The sequence below is a fragment of the Salminus brasiliensis genome, chromosome 13 (genome assembly GCF_030463535.1).
Source record: "Salminus brasiliensis chromosome 13, fSalBra1.hap2, whole genome shotgun sequence".
Lineage (NCBI taxonomy): Eukaryota > Metazoa > Chordata > Actinopteri > Characiformes > Bryconidae > Salminus > Salminus brasiliensis.
In genome coordinates, this window is record NC_132890.1 from 630402 (window position 1) to 653828 (window position 23427).

At 41.5% G+C, this 23427-nt stretch overlaps 1 protein-coding gene across 1 annotated transcript in view; it reads left to right on the forward strand.

Annotated features, from left to right (window-relative positions):
• Positions 1-1312: 1312 nt before the first annotated feature.
• The window catches only part of spon1a (spondin 1a), a 106091-nt gene continuing 83976 nt past the window's right edge, over positions 1313-23427 (forward strand). The window contains exons 1-3 of the mRNA XM_072695704.1: positions 1313-1853; positions 4818-4924; positions 13949-14082. Of these exons, the coding sequence (XP_072551805.1) occupies positions 1583-1853; positions 4818-4924; positions 13949-14082 (512 nt within the window). The 5' untranslated portion in view covers positions 1313-1582. The remainder of the gene's footprint in view (positions 1854-4817; positions 4925-13948; positions 14083-23427) is intronic.

The following is a 23427-nucleotide window of genomic DNA, read 5'->3' on the forward strand; positions in this document are numbered from 1 at the left end:
CGTGTTCTCCTCGCATTTATCAGAGATGGATTACTGGCCAGACCACCGGGGGCAGCGCCCCAGCGCTCCTGACTGGCAGGGGACTCAGGGGGGGTCAGATTACAAGTCCACGGCTGCTCACACTCTCGAGACGATCTACTGCAGATCAACTGAACAAACACCCCTCGACTCTGCATCACTACATCAGAACCCTCAGAACCCCCAGAACCCCCAGAACCCAGAACCTGTACACTGCCCACCAAACTCTAGACCACATCATCCACAAGTCCTGGAACCACCCTTGCAAATACTCAGATCAGCCATAACATTAAAACCACCTGCCTAGTATTGTGTGAGGTTCCCTCATGACTGCTTAATGTTTCTCTTCAATAAGAGAAGAAATGTTATATATGGTTCTTTAAAGAACCTTTTAAAATGATTCACTAATAACAGGGGGTTCTTTAAGTCAGTGGTAATATGCAGAACCATAAACACTCGAATACGTTCCCTGCCTGGTTAAATGGTTCTTCTCTATGATGATTCCAATGTTCTTATAAAGGGTTCCACTTCTGTCTCTAGTTAAATAGCCTTTTAATAGGTTCTATATAGCACAAAACTAGTTACATTATTGGGTTCGTTTTGGTTCTATTTAGAACCATTTAGAAAGGTTCTTTAACTCATATTAGTAGAACCTTATTTGGTGCTATATGGAAAAAGGGTTCTACATAGAACCAAAGAGATTACACTTTTGTTAAAGAACCCCCCTTTTCCCCTCATAGCACCAAAAAGGGTTCCAATATAAGTTGAAGAACCTTTTTAAAGGTGAGGTTCTATACCACACCAAAAGGGTTTGATATTATTGTATCAAACAGAATTGTTCTACATAGAACCAAAAAGGAACAGACAACTATTAATACTGAGTCAAAGAACCTTCTTTTACAATATTGCACCAAATTGGGTTCCACTGAAGAACCTTTTAACAGTCCATTAGACTCCTCCTGTTAAGAGGATCAAAGAACTTTTTTTTCTACATCAAAGAACCACAAAAGGTTCCACTTGAGTTTTCTTTTGGTACTGCAGAACCCCTTTTGCCCCCCTGCCCCCTCCCCCCCTCCCCCCGTTCATTTGGCAAGGTTGATAAGCTACAGTGTGCGCGTGCACGCCAATGAGAGCCGTGCGCGCGCGCTACTCTCAGGCATATACTCTGCGCTCCGCTGCTGCTGCTGCTTGTCAAGCTTCCGCGTGAATCCCGGCTCAGTGTGCGCGAGAGTCCTGTCCCGTTACACCCCCACCCCCCCACCACCACTAACAACACCGGAGCGAATCAGCGCGCGCCTCTCAGACCGGAGGCGGTTTGGGTTCCCTACAGGATGGCGGCACCTCCTCCTCTTCCTCCTCCGCGCGGACGCTAACTCGCGCGCGACAGCTCCTCTCGTGCTGCTCTGTGGAGTTCTGCGTGCACTCAACTTTCTTTATTTTTAGGGAGTCGGGGGGCTTGGGTTCCTCCCGTGCACGCGCTTTAACCGGGAGCGCACCTGCCTCGGTCGTGTGCTCCAGTGATCGCAGGGCAACGCACGTACACACGTACACACACGCGCGCGCGATGTCTGCGGCTGCAGCTGCAACTGTGGTGATGCGTTTGCGCTCGCGTTCGCGCGTGCTGCTGCTTCTGCAGTGGCTGCTCGTGGCCGGTTGCCCGCGCGATGCGCTCGCGTTCACGGAGGAGCCCGCGGAGCGCGTGGCCAAGCCGGACGCCTTCTGCAGCTGGATCTTACGCGCGCAGCCGCAGGGCGCGAGGAAAGAGGGGCACAGCGAGTTCAGACTGCGCGTGGAGGGAGACCCGGATCACTACCACCCCGGGAGCACCTACAGAGGTACGCACACCTGGTCTCGCGCTTCCCCGCCGACACTGACGGTCTGCGGGGGTTTAGAGAGTGGACTGAAGTGAAGCAGAACCTGCAGAACCTGCAGAACCTTTACTCACACATGCTTATTTATACACAGACTCGAACAGATCGCAGGACAGTAAGAGTGGAGTGTGTGAAAGTAATGGCACTCTGAACACGTCATGGTTTATAGTGAATAAATAGAAAGGGTGTCTGAAATGCAGAATCACTCATTTACACTTAGAACGTCAGCAAGTGCAAGAGTGCCCAAACTTTTGCATGGTGTACCAGTGTAATGATCACAGGTGTGGACACTCCAGGTCAAATGACTGTACGTTACAGGAGAGTGTAGTTGTGGGTGTGAATAAGCTAACACACCCTCTAGAGTGTAGGGTTTCCACAGAAGAACCATAAAGAACCGTCTGCTGAAGATCTGTGAGCCGGAAGAACCTTCTAAATCAGTGAAGAAGCTTTAAATCAAGTGACGGTTCTTTAGACCTTTACTCGCACGTCTCTATTACTAGCAGGGGTCTTTATGGCACTGGCCAAAGAAGCACTTCAGAGTGTACAGAGACGGACCTCTGCATTTCCAGAAGCTTCAGCAGTGTTTATTTACTGGGTTTAACAGGTTGTGTGGAGGCTGTAAAAGGAACATCACAGTAAATATGTTCAGTGAATGAATAGAAATTGCGTCTAAAATGTGCATAAAAATCCACAAAATGCTTATTAAAATCCTGTGTATAGGGTTCATCAATGTATTTACACTCAGATCATCAACATCAATGTGCCCAAACTTTTGATTAAGATCAGTTTAATGATTACTTGTATGAGCGCTGTGGTTTAAATGACATGTCTAAACGCTTTACCAGATTGGAGTGTGGAGCCTGTGAAGCCAACGGCAGGTTTTATAGCTTTCAGCTCAGTAAATAAATCATTTTGTCTGAAAGGTGCAGAAAATGTGATAAATGCATATTTATTAATATTCTATATTTTCTGCATTAATTTAAGTTTCCTGTGGAAGATTGTACACATGTTACACACCACAAGGGCGCTCAAACTTTTGCATCAGACCAGTTTAATGATTACTCATACACACACTGCTGTTCAAAGTGATATTGTTCCACGGATTTTAGTCACGCCGCATTTGTTTAGTACAGTAAAGTTAAATGATCAGTGTAACGGAATCGCTCTGGAGATGACGGGACTCATTTACATAAAAAGTAATAAATCACATCCAGCTGCTTCAACTTTTGCATTTGACTGTAAACACTCAGTGCTGCCAACCTGGCTGGACATGAAGCCGGATGAGATCAGGGCAGATATGCATGTCTAATGTGCAGAACTGAAGCAGTGTGATAAATGAACAGTATTAATTATATTATATGAATCAGTTACAAACAGACTGGTAACTTCAATATGCTGCAGCTAATGCCTGCAGGGTGGTTTGGTCATGCATGCTGGACACAGCCCAGGACTAACCATAGCTTCAACTGTAAACACACCAATACAGGATCATATCACAGCTAAAAGCACGGACTGCTAGAAGCAAACTGCTGAAATAATAGAAATAATAGTTTAAATGGGTTTATTGCAGCTGATCAATCCACACATTTAGAAGAACTATGTGGACAAAAATATTGGGACACCCATTTATTGTCTCTTCTGAAATCAAGGGTATTAAAAAGAGTTGACTGTACCTGTCTCTACTGTCCAGGGAAGAAGGCTTTCTACTAGATTTTGGAGGAGCTTTTGATATATAGCGTATCTGGATATGAACAGTTAGTGTAGTGTGTTACAACATTCTCTTTCCTGTGACAAACTAGTGTTCATATGCCTGGCACATTATTCTACACCAATAGGAGTCTTAGGGCAAGAGTTCTTACTGTACTTTCTCCAACATGTGTAACATGATAAAAAAGACAAATATCACTACTAATAATAGCATGTTATTTATGTACATACCCAAGCATCCACTAAAACAAACAAATAAAAAAAATACAAAAATAAATAAAAAATAATGTAACTAAAAAAAAAACACAGATTAAACATTAGCAGATCAAATTTCAGGGAGGTTGTTTACTGTAAATACAAATAAGACAAGTCATTTCTTCAAAGGTCAGGTTTTATTTTTTTTCTAGAATGTTAAGTACATTAACTTTATACAGTGAGAATGTAGACTGGCAGTGTGTAGGCACATGTTCATTCAGCTCTACCTTGCTCTGGCAGGGATGGAGTTTGCTCTATATGTGGTTTTCTGTAGCTTCTGTTCTGTTGGTACTTACATCTCTCCGTGAGGAGTGGAAGCTCTGCTACAGCCAGAGCTCAGTCTGAGGAGGATTGTGAAAAGACAAACATCACCTGCTCCGTAAAACTGTCGTCTCCCTTCTCTTCCACTTTTGGATTAATGCCATCATGTGGCCTAAAGATTCTACTCTTAATATTTTAATGACAGTTGCATTAAATCTCAAGATTTAGAAACCAACCAACAACTAAATGTTGTAAAGCCAAAACCAAAACAATATCTAAAACATGCTTGCTAAAGTAATATTTGAGCATGTTGCTGCACTCAAACAAAAACCTTGTGTCTCTGTTTTTGCTGTTTTGCGAATCTTTGTGAATCTGGCAGCTGTTCTACATATTTGTATAATAATTTCATGATGACTGAACAAACAGAAATGCTCCAAATGACTTGGGATAAAATCTTTTTACATTGGCTTCCATTGAACGTTACAGTAAGAAACGTCTACAGCTTTATCCCTCTCATGTAAAGATGCCGTGTTGGAGATGTGATTTTTGCAAGACCGCAACAATATGTAAGGTTTAGGACTAATCCCCACCATCTCACCAATCCCCTTGAAAATGTTTGTACAGTTGATCCCTGACAATGACACAGATGGTGAGAAGTGATGTAAGTGCTATATTGCTCATCCTGCTCCTTCTTCTTCCTTGTAGTGACATTATACGCCACCAACCCTGCTTACTTCAGAGGCTTCACTCTCATTGCTCTGAAGGAGGGGAGGAATGGGGAAAAAGAGGAGGATTATGCAGGCAATTTCCAGGTAGGAGTTCGTTCTGCAGCCTTGCAGATCAAAAGTGGTGTTAGTGTGGGACTTTCTGGACAGTGAAAATAAACCTAACAACTGCAACGAGGAGAAAGCTGCTGGTGTGAACATGAACATGGCCTTGTGTTTGTGTTCTCTGTATCTGACATCAATGTGAAACTGGGTGGGTGATGCTGCAACTAGAACCAACTCAGAAGGGCCATATTTAAATATTAATAAAAAAGACCATAAAAAGTGTTCAGATGTGCGCTATGCTTGTTTTAAGTTTATTGTTTATAAAAGTCAAATTTATTTTTGATTTAAATTAAAAAGGATTCTTTAAAAAGGCATCTGCTGGTTTTCAGATCAGCTATGAGAATGGTCTCATGAATGTTCATGATTTCGTTCTCCTGCTAAAACAGTTAAAAAACTGGACGCACACTTAAAAAGGTTCCACAAAGGGCTCTTTGGCCTATGGAATAATGAAAGAACCACTTTCCATTTCATTAAAGAAGAAGTTAAGATATTTGTAAAAAGAAATTTGTCAGGGTAAAGACCCCTCTCAACTTAAAGAAGCCTCACTTTTAAAATGACAAAGCTTTCCATTCATAGTTCTTACCTTAACTTTTTCTCCAAACATGTAATCCTGACCAAAATGGTCAACTTCTGGTCAGTATAATTTTCTTTGCAGCAGATTCTTCGTAGAAGTTTGCATGTCGAATGCTTTTATGCACTCCTGCAGTCATAATCCCATCTGTGGACTCAAGCTTATTGTCAACAGTGTGAGAAAGTCCGCTGCAGGCATTTTGTGCTTTAGGATACCCCTTGTGCTTTCTGGTTGGAATCGCTGTCCAGGCTTGCTCCACTCAAAGACTCTAACAGTGGGGCAATAATGTTGTGCCCTATGACTAAACTGTGGTCTACCAATAGTTCAATGTTTAAGGAGTCAAATAGATTTTGGTACCACTGTATCTGTACAATGATTGAATATACTACACATTAATACACCTAATACAACAAGACTGATTATGTTCTCTTTTTTTTATCCTTTGGGATTTCATTTGTTTGGGATTTGAAGCTAACTAGCTCTGTTCAAATCACTGCTATAGAAACTGTAAGTGTTCAGGAATATTGGCAATGCTCAAAACATGCCCAGAAAAGCAAATTATCATGTATTGTATCATGATAACAATGAAACAAGAGAAACTCCAGAATGATAGCTAAATGATAGCTCACCAATCTGTCTAAAGAGGCCGGCTCGCTCTCAGACTGCTGCCGTAGTGAAGCGGAATGCAGTTGTTCAGATAGCCAAGTGCTGAGATCTTCTCTAATGCTTCTGCGAGTAGCAGCCAACCTAACACTCAGCCACACCTGGCAGATCTCTTACATCAACACCATATGCTGCTGCTGCTGGGACTGCCTCTACTGCATGAGCTCTCACGCAAGACCAGGGAGGAGAAGAGGAGGAAAGGGGCTTTTAAAAGCGTCTCATAAACAATAAATCTGACGGAGCTCCTCTTCCCAGACCCCTCTCCGGCACTAGAGTGATTTCCTGTTCCAGGCACGGGTCGTTGAGGATGTTTGATAACTCTCACCTTGCTGCCCAGAATTCTTTTCTTTATGAGTTCCAAAATGCCAACAGAGGATGCGTTTTACAGAGGCATGAACAGCATAACTGGCACGCTTTCCACGTCGTGAGGCAGGAACATTCCCTGCCGGTATCTTTCCATTGTTTTTTTTTCTCTCTTTTTTGTCTCTCCCACCCTCTGTGTACATCTTTTTTTCCCTGTCTTCACTCTCCCTCCTGTCCTTCATGTCTTTGTGCAGCATAGTTGGTTTTCATGTGGAGATAAAGCAGGCCTGCTGAAGGGCGGAAGTTCAAAGTGAGAGCCCGGCTCTCACCTCATGCCAGCTGGATGGGGCGAGGGAAGGAGGGAGGGAAATGGTTTGGTTTCTGAGAGGAGAGGGATGCCAAACTGTTCAAGCTGAGTTTTCCAAATGATGCAAGATGAGAGAAGTCAAATAGAAAAAAGCACCAAGAATAAATAGTCAGGGATTTGACTCACCAGCTGTCGATTTAGGTCTCAAAGCCAAGAACTGCCCAGTAATAGTCAATAATGCCACTTTGCCTTGCTAAATGAATAAGGAAACTGGCAAAGAACCATGCAAGTAAACCATCTAATCAATGGTAAAATAACAATGTACTACATATGAAGTTGATCAGAACTGTCCAACTTTAGCCTATAAGATAAGATAAGATAAGATAGTCCTTTATTAGTCCCGCAGTGGGGAAATTCCCAAATAATTCCCTATAATGATGCACTCCATTGCTCAATGAATTCTACAAAAAATAAACACATAAATGTAAGTAAACACTATAATCAACTGATATAATATTCATATATTACATTTATAGTTGACCAGAACTTTCCAGTACTTCTCCAAAACTTTATCTTTGTTAAATGAATAATGCATGGAGTCCCATAAAGTTCTAAGCAAGCAATCTAAACCACTGGTTCTCCAAACAGCCCTTACACATACATGTGTAAGTAAATAAAGGGAAATATTACATAGTTCATTACATCTCTCCAGTATCAGTGCATAATGACCCTTGCACTTGCTATATGAATAACAAAAAATTGCACATGAAGTAAGCCATCAAATCAATAGGAAAACAATTCTATGCTACATTAAAGATTGACCAGAACTGCCCAATCCTTACTGAATAAATAACACAAAGAAACAGACACATAGTAAGTAAACAAAAGTAAATAAACAAAGGTAATTCATTCAAATTCATAGTTCGCCAGAACTCACTGAGACTCATTGAGACTCACTCAGTCTCAATGCATAATGATACTGTGTCTTAGCTAAAGGAATAATGCATGGAAATGATCCCATAAAGTAAAAAATCTGATACACACAGTATCAGAGTAAAATTACACCATAGACCAGAACTCTCCAGTTTCCCTGGCTAAATGAAAAAGGAAATCGGCACATAACCATACTAGTAATCCATCCAACCAGGGGGAACGCAATGATTTACAATATTTAATGTTGACCATAACTGCCCAACTTTAGCCTTTATTTTCCTTGTTAAATAAATATTACAGAGAAACAGACACATAAAATGTAAGTGCACAAAGGGAAATAAAACATTCATAGTTCGCCAGAACTCTCCAGTATTAATGCATAATGGCACTTTCCCTTTTGCTAAATAAATAAGAAACTGGCACATAAAAAGCAGGGATATACTGCATTCAAACTTGACCAAAACTATCCAACATTAGCCTGTTATGATGCTGATGATTATCTTGCTACAAAATAAATGTAAGTAAACAAAGGGTCCCTTAGATGGCCAACATTTGGTCCACAAAAATCTAGACCATCTGGGAGCCCTGAGCACTGGGAGCCTTAGTCTTAAACTTTACTTTACTGAATTAAGAAGGAAGTTTCTGAATGTAAACTTTGCTTTACGTTACAAACATGCTCTGTCTCACTGCTTTTCTCTTCACCTCCATCCTGCATTACCCATGCATGATCCCAGCCCTTCTTCTGCAGCTGAGACCCAGACCCGGTATTATTGTCAGCTTGTGCCAAAGCAAACAAAAGACTTGCAAAGTGAATGGAAGGTTCTTTAGCCTTAGTCTGTTTCCCACACATATAAATCTCACTGGATGGCTTCAAACACTGGGATTTGTCCTTCAGAGCTGATGCTGGGAGTGGTGATAATACTGTATTTGTTCTAAATTCAAAAATAAGAAAGTGATGTATTGCATGATTGAATCTAGTCATTCTGTACAGTACTGCTGTCATGTTGTAAGAAATGAGACATCCTAATTATTTATACACACAGTTTTGTCTGGAAAAATCTGTCCTGGGTTTTTAATGCTGAGGTTTTGATTTAGTAGTTCAGTAGTTTTATAGTTATAAAGATAAATTAATTGAAACTTTTAAAAGCACTTCATGTGGGAAGCAAGTGACACTATCATGGTCTACCAGATGCTTGCTGGTATGGCTGGCGCTTAAAGGAACGTGTTCTGTGTGCATTGCCAACCCTAATTACTACAGTATATAAAGTAATAAAGACACTAATGATGATTAAAGCAGTTCGCTATTGCACAAATGAATATGTTCATTATACACGTCCTGTGATTTTCCAACAGGCTTACATTCTGAAAGCAAGCTAGAACATGGGCTTATATTGAAGAAGTTGTGTTCTGACAGTTTTGATTAATAGTAATAATGAATTAAGTCAGTCATGTAAAAAACATTTATCTTAAACAGCTACTTTACAGGAGACAGAAAAACCTTTATATAATTCAGTGATAATTATTGTACAAAGATTTATTCTTTTGTCATTTTGGAGCGTTTCTATTGGTCCATTTATTAGGACATTTTGCAAGCATCACTTATCACTTATCACTGCTATATTTTCACTTTAAGTGAAAAAAAAACAACATAACTTGAGATACAAAGTCTTTGTGTGGAAATGATGAAAATGATCATGATAGTGCTCTCCAAGACTAGTTGATTTAAAACCTGGGCTTACACTCTAAAACCAGCTGCCACAAAGCTATTGCAGAACAGAAGAACCACTTTTTGGTCCTTAAAGAACCTTGAATAAGCTTCTATTAAGAAGCTTAAAGAATCTTCACATAATGTAAAAATGTAAAAGGTGTTCTGTTAAAACTTTTCTAAAGTTTCTCAAACATCTAACCATGGTTAAAAATAGTGTAGAGATCCATAACCATAAAGAAATGTGTTACCAATGTTTTGACACCTTTATGTTAGGAGTGCACACGTGAGAACCTTCTGGAAGCTTTAATTTTGTGTTATAAACACTGAATGTAGTCATAAATAGACTCGATGACCCCTGATGCTACTGTGTAGCTGAGTGAAGTAGGTCTCAGCAGCGCCTGTTTTAGCTGTAATTACTGGCTAACAACTTCTCTATGGAGAGATCCTACCCTAGGGGGCTCAGGCTACTGGGGAAGAGGAAAAGGTCAGGCTTGGTAGGGAAGCAGCTTTAAGTCCCCCAGCAGAACATTTCAGCTCTCTTCATGCAGTTCAGACATCGCTTCGTTTACCCCCAGAGTGCTTACCTGTGTGTGACTCTCCTTAATGACTGTGAGCTCTGGGATGCTGACTTATCAAGTTTTTTAATGCCCTTGGACAAAGACACCTCTCACCCGGCGCTGCTTCTGTAAATTGGTGTTAATGTTAAAGATCTCTTATGTAGCTGAAAGTGGAGGAACCTTCAAGGCCGAGGCTTCTTAACGGTGGCTTTGCTTCGATTCAGCCTGGCAGCTGTTTCGCTTTGAACAATGCTCTGCATTAACACTTCTACCATGCCCCTCCAGTGCACAGCATTGAGGAACTAATTGATAAGCATTCATTTGGAGAAAGCTGCGTCTCACTGTTACAAACGAGGCCCTCGCCGCGAACCAAAAAAAACCCATCCCGCAGGACAGCGGCCTCCTTCCCTGCCTTTTATTTATTTTCTTTTTGTCGCTCTTTTCTCATTATCCCCAGGAGCGGGCTGCACCGAGACTTGTTGTTTTGGACTTTTATTTGCTCTTGAAATTGATTTCATGCCGTTGTTATTTAGTGCCAGTCTGGAGTTTCTCTTTCAGTGCACTGTGGAGTGACACACTCGGCAAGAATGTCAGGGGTGAAAAGGGAAGAGGGAAATCACTCAGTCAAAGTGTGTGTCAGCAATACGCTGTCTGGCTGCGCTCGCATCCAGAAATAATGAAGGCCTGCAGAGCGTATTATTTCCAAAAACCTGACTCCCATCGGAGCGCAAGCAGCCAGGAGAACAAAATTCTAATTCTGAATGAAATAAACTGCTTCTTAGATGCTCTCTTATATGCAATACCTTGGAAAAAAGTAAAAGATATTTGCTGGTTGTCTAGAATTGGATCTTCTCAACCTTCGACCCAACGCTTCAAGGACCTGATATCTCACGATAAAGGTCGAATAGATAGAAGATAGAAGGCCGAGAATATCAAAACATCATATCAACCCTCCCATGTAGAAACAAGCATTGGGATCTCATATGACTGACCATCCATTTAAACGACCAAATGGAACAAGGACACTTTTCCAGCATTGGGCTCTCATTGGTTCATCCCAGTTACAAATGAATAACCTTCAGTCTGCCAGGACCCTCTGAAAGTCTGAAAGCCGGGAACACCGAATACCAACACAAAGCCCAGCCTAGTCCCTTGTTCCCACTCCTTCTCAATCCCTGATCGTTCCCTCCCACTTTCTCTGCAGTCAGGTCCTTTTGCAAGGCTCACTAGCTTTGGAGACCAGAGACCTTTTCATTGCTCCCTCTTTACTTCTGTCAGGAGTGGCACTCCTATCAATCCAGCCACCCCCTGGATCAGCCTCCCCAGACTGCCTGCCTGGCTCGCACTCACAGCCTGGGGTGACACTCTCACTATTTCTTTTTACCCCCAAGGTTGATGTGGCCCAACACAAGCACGCCCCCGCCCTCCTTCTTTTTTAACACTTTGCCTCTAGATTTCCGGAAAACAGAACCCTCTTGCGAGGGGGGTTATTTGAAGAACAGCTTATTTGAAATCTGGAAGCGTGCGCCGTCTCAGCCATTTCTGCCTGGATTCTGACTGCTCTAAAAGCACTTTTGTTTGGCCCTCTTGGGAGGTCAGTTGGAACTGTGCCTGAGTGGTGACGGACTACTTTTCTCTTTGCTGAAATAGTTATGTGCAAAAAGTGAGATTCCAGGGGACGCCTGGAATCGGTGTTGACTCGGATATGGTTGATGCCAATTAGAAAGCCTCAGTGCTTGACTGTAGAAGGCTTTTTTCAGCTGGGTGTGATTCCTAACCCACTCCCTTGTGGTCTTGGTTCCACCAGCTGGAAATCCCGGCTGTGTCCTTTGGTTCCTAGCAACTTGCTTGAGAAATGATCCCAGACTACGGAACCCTTTATTTTAAAGTGTGTGACATGTGCAATCACTTTCTCTGTGTTTGGCCAGCCGTGCAGCCACTGGGCCACACAGGCGCTCAGGTTTTGTTTGACATTGTGTGTTATTGTTTCAGCTGGACCAGCAAGCTCGCCCTCACTCGGTCAGCCAAACGCTGGAGGTCAAAGGTCAACCCAACACTTTTCACAGCTGTGCTTTTTACTGCATTCTCGTGAGGTGTCATAGAGATGAATACACACACACACACACACAGCTGACATAGTCTGTCCACAATTCAGGACTTTAGATGGTGCTAAACACCCAGTGTAAACTCATCCTTAATATAAGGGGTGACAGCCTGAGTGATCGCTCTTCTATTTTTATTTTATACAACAGTTGCTTTTCATCAAAAATGAGATTTTGCCAATGCTCTGATGGTTTTACAGCTTCCTCCCTTAAACTTAGCAAAACACAGACAGAGGGAGTCATAATTAAAGCCACACTCTATGATTTTTAAAGCCATTATGTTTATACCCACTTTATGCTTAGAAGGACCCATTTCATGAAGACAACAAATTTTAAGTACCTCCAGAGCTTAATGCAATATTCTCATCCCAGCTTGAGCTAATGTGTGGTAATGATAAATTTATTAAAAAAAAAAAATTTTCATTGTTATAAACAAAAACAACAATAAGCAGAGCGATTGGTAAAGTAATTGAACATTAGTTACCACTTTGTTTTGGTTAGAGAGTTGTCTGAAAAAGTGCAAACCACTTCAGGTTTAAGGTTAAAGTAAATTTATATATATGTTTAACAAAAGGTATGTTTTATGCTCATTGATATTGTGTAAAAGTATCATTTGGGACTATTAGTTATGAAAGCCTGGAAATGATGGCAATAAACAACAGCTACAGCAAAGTCCAATCCCAATATCTTAAGATGACTGTAAGTGGCTGTAACCCACCAAGCAGAATTGGAACCATACAGGTGGGTAGTTCAGACAGGACCTGTTAGCCCTCTGTCATTTCCTGGCTTTAGAGGAAGCTAAGGGTCTCAGAAATATAGAGAACATTATACAAAAGTATTGGGACCACCTGCTCATTCACTGTTTCTTCTGAAATCAAGGGTATTAAAAGAGCTGATTTTAGTTTTGTTGGAGTAACTGTCTCTACTGTCCAGAGAAGAAGACGTTCTATTAGACTGTCGAGCATTGCTGGGAGGATTTGATTGCATTCAGCAACAACTGATGTTTGGATGATCCTATATAGAAATCTTATTTACATCGATTTTCCCACTAAAACCCTCAGAGTGCTGTATTGGAGTTAATTGCCCTGTCTGTATATAAAACCTGTCTATTTAAACTAACAGCTGATTTTATTGCAGTTAGGGGTCACTGTGTGGATGGGAATTAACCCTGACCTCTATGTGTATATAACAGACCCACACATACAGAGCTCTTCACATGTCTGCACACTGTTCCAAAGCACTTTCAGCTGCGATTGACCCCCAAAGAAAGCACTTAGTGATGTCTTTGTGAGCCTGAGATGGTATATAGTAATGTGAACATGGCTTGTGTGAGAAATGCATTGTTGTTTTTCCTCAACACTGGCATCGGAGGTAATTAAAATAATTAGTAAGACCTGAGGTTCAACCAAGGTAAAAGCATAATCAAACATATGGGAAATAGTGATTTATTGATTAAAAGTAAACAAACTAAAACATAAGATTTTTCAGTGATTGTCAAGGGTTAATTATATTTTCATTCTGAATAGTGCTTCCTTTTAATTAAACCTCATCAAATAGATGTAATCTAGTGACATAAATCCCTAAATTACCATGAAATAACCAGATGTGGTTATTAAGGCTGACTGATGTGTAATTATGTATAAGCATAATTAATGAACTATTGCTGGGGTGTGTGGTGGATAGTGTAAAGTTGTATTGGGACAGTTCATTAAAGTAAGTGTTCTGTTAATATGCCTGACCAGAAAAGGCTTAGCTGGTGAGATGGTCGCAAGAGATGATGGTGTGTGAAATAAATATTACATCAAAAACAACTATCTGCATTTTGTAAATGTGTGTGTGTGTGTGTGTGTTTTGTTCTGCAGATCATTGATGAAGAGGACACACAGTTTATGACTAACTGCCCACCTGCCGTCACTGAGAGCACCCCTCGTAGGAGGACCAGGATACAAGTGTTCTGGACAGCTCCCTCATCAGGCAGCGGCTGCATACAGTTAAAGTAAGTGGCAAACCCCTCATCTATTCTTTCTTGAAATTAAGCAAAATGATATCAGTTAGATTTCAGAATCATTCACTGATTTTCTTATCAAGGTTGACAGGTGACACGTGGGTGAGTTTTAAAGCGAGCGTTTATTACTTTAGTTTCATTGGCAGAAACAGGCTTCATTACTGTAGGCCATTGGCAGGAGAATAATGCTGTGTGCTTGGCAGCTTGGGCCCAGACACTCATATATTAAAGCTGATTAATAAAACCAAAATACAAGCAAAGTGGGCGACATCAATTTCAGCTTTAAGAGCTCTGAGGACTGTGATCTAACAATATTAGGGTTGGGGATGAGGCACAAACGAATGTGGGGCAAAATGTAAAATATGTAGTTAAACAGATTCTGAAACAGAACTTCTCCTATTGCCATGGCAAACATATTTCCCAATTTTTAATTAGACATTAAATTAAATTACATTAAATTACAAATTAAATTAAATCTGCTTTTTTTCATAACAATTTTACAATTACGAAGTTGTTTATGTAAGTTAGAGAATTGTATAAAGAGCATATAATCAACTCACAGAGCTAGCCAGTACAGCCTCCATACAGCCTCCATACTGGGGGGTTAGTTTAACACTGTGTTACTAGTCAGGCTCCTAAAGTAGTATTTAGTTAGATGATATAATGTACTGATATTCTCAGAATCTTAATCAACACTTAATCAGTTTAGACATACATAAATAAATAAATAAATAAATAAATAAAGAAAGAAAGAAAGAGAAAAATGAACCCCAGCGGTTTATCATAGCTCTGAACGGCAGGTCTGAACTTTAGGCGATTATATTCCGAGCAGGGATCAAACCTGTAATTGATGTTGCGGCGTGTGCTTTTGTAGAGACATCAAACCGTGGGCTGGGTAGTAATGCTACAGAGCTGTCCTTCACAGGGAGGGATGGATCTGATAAAGAGCGAGGAACAGAGAGAGAAATGGAGGGGATGTGGCCTACATGACATTCCGATCACTGCATTATTAAAGTGTGGAGTGAGTCTGTCACTCTGGGCCAGCGCGACGCACTGCCATAAAAGCCGTCTGCATTTCTTATTAATGTACGTTATTATGTGGCTGTCGGGATGACTGATGAGCTTCATGTCTCTCTGGTACCCAGCAACTCCCCTTTACTCCACCTAAACAGAGGACTGGGGTACACTGAGGTACGGGGGAACTGAGAGAGAGAGAGAGAGAAAGAGAGAGAGAGAGAGAGAGAGAGAGAGAGAGAGAGAGAGAGAGAGAGAGAGAGAGAGAGAGAAAGAGAGGGGGAGAGAGAGAGAGAGAGAGAGAGAGAGAGAGAGAGGGAGAGAAAGAGAGCAAGAGAGAGAGAGAGAGAGAGAGAGAGGAGAGAGAGAGAGAGAGAGAGAGACAGAGAGAGGTTAAGAGAGAGTGAGAGAGAGAGAGAGAGAGAGAGAGAGAGAGTGAGAGAGAGAGGGAAAGAGTGGGAGAGAGAGGGGGTGATAGGGGGTGAGAGGTATTGAGTAGGTGAAGCTGACAGCAGGGGAAATAAAGGATACAGTGTGAGGAGGAGAGTGGCGGGGAGCAGAGGATGTCGGAAAAGAGAGATATAAAAGAATGTAAAAGTGAGTTCTAACAGAGAACAGTGGAGTGTGAAAGGGGAGCGAGTGCTGGAGGCCGTCTGCTGAGGACAGCTGGAGGAAAGGTCCAGGAGAGGTGCTGAAGAAAGTAATGAGAGGAGAGCTGTGCTGAAGCTGAGGAACACAGAGGTCGGTCTGGGTGAACCTTTGTAATTGTTCATTCTTCAGTCTACAGAGGAGCTGTATGATGGAACGCTGACAGTAGATGTAGAAGCACAGGTGGTGAACTTCAGGCCCTTAGGGGCCTGGAGCACAGTTCCCCACTCAAATACACCTGTTTCAGCTCTGCAGTTAATTGCTGGGTTTAATGCAGCAGGTGTGCTATGAGCAAGAAAATCACCAAACTCTGCTGGACGCTTTGATTACCTCGGTTTAGAGTGTTTGGAAAAAGAAGCGATTAAATCAGTGAATCTGGAGATCGTAATCAGAAGAGTTAGGAGACTACCACAACACGCCTGACCTTGTGAAAGTGGAAGGACATTCCAGACCCGTGTGAATGAGAACAGTGTAAAGCAGTGTGACTAAAGGAGAGCGTTCTACAACTCCGCTGATGAGAACATTTAGAACAGCGTGAACGAAGGAGAACTTTCTATAACTGCGTAAATAAAGGAGAACTGTCCAGAACAGTGTGAATTAGGGCACAAGAATAAATAAGGAGAGCATTGTGTAACTGTGTGATTGGTGGAGAACAGTCAAGAACTGCATGGACCAGTATATGAATATGAATAAGCAGAACATGGTAGAACTGTGACTGGAGGACGAACATCGTGGAACTGTGGGAATGATGGAGACCAGTATGCATGAGGGGGACACTACTAATGGACAGAACACATTATAGGCCATTCATTATTAATCAGAAGAACATTCTAGAACTGTATAAATCGAGGAGAATGTTCTAGGGTTGTGTGAATGAGGGGGAACACTGTTGAGCATCGTTCCGGCAGTCTCACAGCAGTAGGACACCAGTCAGATGTTCGGGTTTGTTGAGTCGGAGTGCTCTGATCTGCTCAGAAATGTTTAGAGATGTTCTAAATCTTCTGAATGGAGCAAAAAACAAACCGTGTTTTGGAAAATGTTGAAGTATATCTGCGTGTAGGAGGAGAAATGTCAGCTAACTAAAGAAAGCCAGGCCAGCTGAGTAATGAGGTTAATTGTTTTGGCATGCCCTCTCAGTCTGTCTGAGCTGAACTCATAAGGTTGAGTCCAATTAAAAGTTTGCCAGAAAAGAGCGACAGGTGCATCTGCTCACCCACAAGGTAAACATCTTACTGTCATACAACTATATCTCCCACGACAGGCACCACACACACACACACACACACACACACACACACACACTTGCGGTAATAAGGTGCTGGGCTGCTTGCTGTTTTAAAGGCAGGCCCAGTCCTTCTCTAAATAACGCTCAGCTTTCAAAAATAACAAACTGAATGATAAGAGAGCGGGGTTAATTAGTGTGATAATATTGCAACAATAATCTCAAAATGAGAAGTATTTGATATTTAGACGACATTAAAGAAGATTTCACTTCAGTACTTTATGTCAATATATTTTGTTTTGTGCCCAGATGCAATGATGCCTTACAATTGAGCCAAAATATTAAAACCATTCATAGATTAAGTAAATAACGTTGATTATCTCGTGGCAATGGCGAAAGTAAAGGTCTGGGATGCAGAAATAGTCAGGTGTGAAGATCAGAGCATCTCTAAAATGTCAAAGCTTCAGGGGTGCTGCTGGTCAGCTATGATATCGACTGACAGTGGTCTGAGGATGAACAAATTAAAAACAAGCAACAGGGTCTCTGGCACCCAAGGCTCGTAGATGTGTAAGGTGAACGTAGGTTGTCCCATCTGTGTGAAACCCACTGAAAGGCTGCAGTGGAACAAGTCTCAGAACAAGAATTATGGGAAAATTATCTAACATCACACAGTGCAGCGCCCCCTACAGTGTAGCTGCAGACCAGTCAGTGTTCCCATGCCACCTCCTGTCCACTGTCAACCACAGGGCACCTTCAGAGGTCATGTAGATTGAGCTGTGTTGGTAGAATGTAGACAACTATCAGAATATTGCAAATTTGAGCACAATGGGTATTAATGTTTTGGCATATTTTGCATATTTTACGACTGGACAGAGGTCTGTGGTTTACTCTAATTCTCAAATTATCTTCTTAATGGAGAGTTTTGTTCAGAATGTGGTCAGAAAGATTAAAATTAACAGCTTCTAAAGCACGTGTCCACATCCATCGCTGTTCGCTGAAATTGTTTTTCACTGTTTTAGTCACTTTGTTGCAATTATTTCTTTCTTTCTTTATTTCTTTCTTTATTTATTTATCGAGCAAAAGAACAAACATCCTCTTCAAACAACAATTCAGTTCAGCTCAAACATTCTTTTTTAATTTGTTGTCTTTTCTATCAGGAACATCTTGGAGCTGGTGTTTGCAGTGCGTCTGAAGCGGAGCGTGTGCATGCTGCTGCTTTAAATTAGCTCTAAGCTCCATAGAAAAGAGCTGCGTTATCAGACCCTCGGTCTTCACTGCACTCACAGAAGCCCCTTTACCCCAATCTGGCTTAAGCCATGTGCATTTATTGGTTTTCCACACCCATGCTGGAGTTTTGATGAGACGCACGGAATCGTAGACATTCACCCTTTACTTCATTCACCTACACCTCTCCCTCTAGTTACTGAACCAGAGATGTGGTGGTAAATACTGTTGTTGACTTTTTCAGTTTGAAATGGGATTCAATCCCCTTTTAAAAGGTGAGTTTACTCCATACTCTTGCTTTAGAGATTAGTTGGTGAAAACAGTCACGCAGATGTGATGACTCAGGGTTCTTATGAGCGAAATAATTTTGTTTTGCAGAAGAGAACGAGACGGGTAAGACCTACTGTATCAGTGCGATGTACCCAAGAGACCTGATCAAACAGGCTGACGGCGTCACAAAGGGAAGATAACAGGAGCACAATAGAGCTAATAAGTGTAAATCTCCATTACATAACTCACAACCATACTGTAATTATACAACACCTGAACTTCAATAAACTACATATAAGAGATAAGATCCTTTATCAGTCCCACAGTGGGGAAATATACAGTGCCACAGCAGCAAAGGATAGCAAGACACTCTGAAGCAAAACATAGATAAATTACCAATACATACACAATATTCATAATAGAGTAAAAATAAAACCTCAGGAAAAAAACAAAATTATTTACAGATTATTTACAGATAAAAACCCAAATCCTCCCGTCAGTCAATGCCTTAATTTGTGTTGGTTAGATGTTCTCAACCAGATATATGCACAGTTTAATACATTATGAGTTATTAGTTAGCCCTGGTCAAAAGGTAGTAATGTGTCGCCTCTTCAAATCACTGCAATTTGAGAATTTCCCCACTGTGGGACTAATAAAGGATTATCTTATCTTATTTTATCTTAATCCTATATTCACATATAATGCAATTATAATACAATTATAATACAGTTATTACAGTTAAGTTTGAACAACTAGTTGAAGGGGGTTTCAAGTAGGCCTAGTAGGCTTATGTGTGTGTGTGTGTGTGTGTGTGTGTGTGTGTGTGTGTGTGTGTGTGTGTGTGTGTGAGGGTGGAAATACCCCTCACACCCTGCAGCTACAGTATGTTATTGTACATAAATACACACATATTTACTCAGTTAGCAAAACTAATAAATTTCATACAACTTAGGACTTAGGCCTATTTGAAATATGTGTCAGTCAGGTGTGTTCAAATTTTTTTTACTACTGTGTGTGTGTGTGTGTGTGTGTGTGTGTATACATATACACACATATGGTTGTATGGTTGTTGTTTTTTTAATTTCCAATTCCTGCCAATTATATGTGACCCCTCCACTAATCACAAAATGCTACCAATACAAGGAGGTCATGTGCCACCATCAGCTTTATGATCATCTGTGCTGTGGGAAAAACACAATTCTGTCCCATGATTTAAGCTGTTGCATGTTGGCCGTGCTTAAATCTGTCTGCTTCTGAAATGACTGTGATTTTCTGTGCATATATATATATTTCATGGGACCCTAGGCGACAACCTAGTGTAAAAACCAGCCCTGACCATTAACAGTTCTCTTCTAGAAAAAGGCCAGTATTCCCAGTTCCCGTCCAACACCTAGTTTATCTAATCAGTCATTCATTAAAGTAAATGGAACTGAACAAGTCCATACAGCCTATCCTAAATCACAGTGCACATGTCTTTGTATGGACAATACAGGTGAGACTACACTGTGCTGATGGATAGGCTGGATTCATCAGGGAAAGCCCACGGTTGGAATCTCTGTACTAATATCAGCACTGCTGTAGGAGGTGTGTGATCCAGTGAGATAGATTGATCTGCAGAGCGGAGGCCTGATTACTTCGTGCTGTCTTTTCAATTGAAATAGATTGATCTGTTACATATCGCCCATTTCATCTCCAAAAGGCTGCAAAGACTGTTGCCTTGATGGACAATCCTCCACAGCATTAGAGACCGCCATTTTACTGCTACCATTACTATTACTACTACACCTACATTACACCTGCTCCTTCACTGTTTCTTCTGAAATCAAGGGTATTAAAAAGAGCTGATCCTGCTGTTGTTGGAGTAACTGTCTCTACTGTCCAGAGAAGAAGACTTTCTACTAGATTTTGGAGGAGGAACATTGTTGTGTGGATTTGAACGGTAGTGAGGTCAGGATGTTGGATGATGATCACCACCCCACCTCATCATCCCCAACTCATCCCATTCAAAAGTTCTGGATGGAGCTCCTCCTCCATCATTTCAGAGAACACAGTTCTTCCACTGCTCCACAGCTCCTCAATGTTTGGGGGCTTTATTCCCCTCTAGCCCACGTCTGGCATTAGACAGCATGGTGCCAATAGAATATGCTCCAGAGAGTCCTATTCTATTGGCTGTACTTCTCTACAGGGAGTAGACAAGCTATGTGGGCATTTGTATGTCTGTGTCAGCAATGGGTACAGCTTAAAGTAGCTGAATGAATTAATTAAAAGGACATACAGTGGATGTATATGCATTTCTACACAAACATACTACTAATAATGCCAGCAATTAAAGGTAGTAAGCACAAATTACTATTACCTAACGCAGTCATGCTTATTTGAGGCCATAATTGCCAGCCACATTAGCCTGCATGACTGAGCTGTTCCTTTTACCTCACATGGGAGTGTATTCCCCCTGAATGATGGAGTAAAAAACAGTATCATTTGCAGCAGTGAAGAAGGAAGGGTGAACGTCATGCAAGACCTTTGGCTGTTGCTGTTGCAGTTTCTCTTAGAGGTTATTTAGTGAGTCTAAGTCAGAAAATGTCTGTTGTGTATTTGTTTTCATTTCCAAACTGATCCTGAGTGTCCTCTCATCATCTGTGTTTTAGAGTTTTTGAGAGCAGGCTGTTCGGAATGGGCACGTCTGTGTTTATGTATTTATGGAAAAGGGTTCTTCTATTACAGAGGGCTTTCAGACTGTGTGGTCACACTGCTGCACTTTGCCTCAGTAATAGGCAGCTGTAATTGCGGAGTAATGGCACTGCATGAACGTTCTGATGCCTGGAAAGAGTGAGTCTCAATAACTAGTACCTCTCATCTAAACAGATTACTTTAGGGTCAGACCGGGACGTGCTGTCTCCCATACATTACAGTTACTCTGTGAGCTATAATATAGTCAGGTATTAGAGACTTGAGACTGACTCCCAAGTCCAGTGGGCCACACAGTTTCTACAGTTGTGCAGTGAGTGACATATGGCATCTAAGGCAACAGTGGCAGGAACCTGTATTGTCATTATGCTTTTTTTCGCAGCTATTTTTCACTTTGACGTGTTTTGAATCAGACATTTGTGATTCTCATGATGAATGGAGCAATAGAAATGCCCCCAAATCACCTATAATAAAATTGTTTTACATTGAACTTCTTTTGCTTTTCCTGTTCCCATTTTGAAGATAGTTAGGGCACCCCTGGAGCAGAGCAGGTTAACACCCTCGTAATGTAGCAGACCTGGGTATTGAAGTCACATGCTTGCAATTTAGTGGATCCTGGTTTTGAACCCACAACCATGTGTTTTTGCTGGATATGGGTATTGAACCCACACTCTTGCAATTTATTGGATCTGGGTATTGAATGCACAACCTTGTGATTTAGCAGACCCAGGTTGTGAACCCATAACCTTGTGATTTGGTGGATCCGATTACTGAACCCACAACCTCATGGTTACGCAGACACGGGTGTTGAACCCACAACCTCATGATCACTTACCTAGTACTCTAACTATTATGATTCAGTAGTACTAGGTGATCGTGAGGTTGTGGGTGAGTACTAGGTGATCGTGAGGTTGTGGGTTCAACACACGTTTCTGCATAACCATGAGGTTGTGGTTTTGGTACACTGCCCAGTTTTGTACAGTTTGAAATTGAATGAGCAGATCAGACTTTTGCTTATGTCTTTAAGTAACTGTAATAGACAACTGCTGTTTGCACATGTATAGAGGGTTTGCACTGATGTCAGGTTCTGACTGATGTCAAACAGAGTGGCAAAACGGCCGAACCATGAATGAAACAAGTGACTATCTGCTCAGATCAAAGGCATCTGGACTCGACAGCCATCCAACCAAGTTTCCAAAGAACGGACATGGGCAATGTGCAGCCAGGGCCGTCCAGACATCCCCAACTGTGGCTCAGTCGAGGGAATGGTCCTCGGAGTGTTTTCCACTGTTTTCAGGCACATTTAGTGTGCCTTCACAGACTCATCATTTGATTCATTTGGGATTTGCTTGCTTACCCTTTTAATCAAACTTAGCATGTCGCTAAACTCGCAGCTGCGGCGGGCCTGTCTTTTTTCCATTTTTTTTTTTACAGTGTTATCTCCCACACATTTTAGTGCCTGGATTCCTGTTGTTTCTGTAACTTGCAGCATCACAGTTTCTTTTCTTCAGCTTTCGGCAGTCTGTACAAGGATAAAGTAAAAGGAGAGCTCTGAATTCCTGCTAAATCTGTTTGTACAGTCAGTACTGTATCATTTTGTGTTTTAGTGGCATTCACACTGAACGCTAATTCTGCCACTCAGTTGGTGTTTTTGACACTCGGTGGGCATGGCTTTAGTGACTCCGGCTGTCTGTGATGTCATACGCCCAACCTGTGTTCAACCCATGTGGTATGGAAAGTCCAGGTTTATGCATTTAGTTTACAACTGAACTCTATCTGTGAATCATTTAAAAATGAAAACAAAAATGTGGAGAAATCCTTAATTTCAGTACCACTGATCAGACTGTGAATGGAACATCAAAGAGTGTGTAGTCTAATGATGATAGGAAGAGACTAGAAAATAATATCTATTTCAGTGCTTATTAAGGGTGTGTTGACTTGAAGTTAAAGTGCCTTTTATACTCCAGACGAATCTGATGACTTTAAAGAGGGTCAGATAGTTGTGTAAAGTGCTGTAGGTACGTTTTCTAGGCTGACAGATCTAACACAGCCTTTTAACTGAAATACACTGAGAGATTTGCATTTTTGACGCTGCGTCAGCCTCCAGTGTGTAGGCGTCCTGACTCCTCTTTTTAGAAGTATGAATTAATGATGAACCTTTAACCAAATCTGCAGCATCGCATCTGAAAGTGCAGCTTTTCCCATCGATCTAACTTAGGGTGATCCATGGGCCTGATATGCTCCTTTAAATTTATACGCCGTGGCCTTGA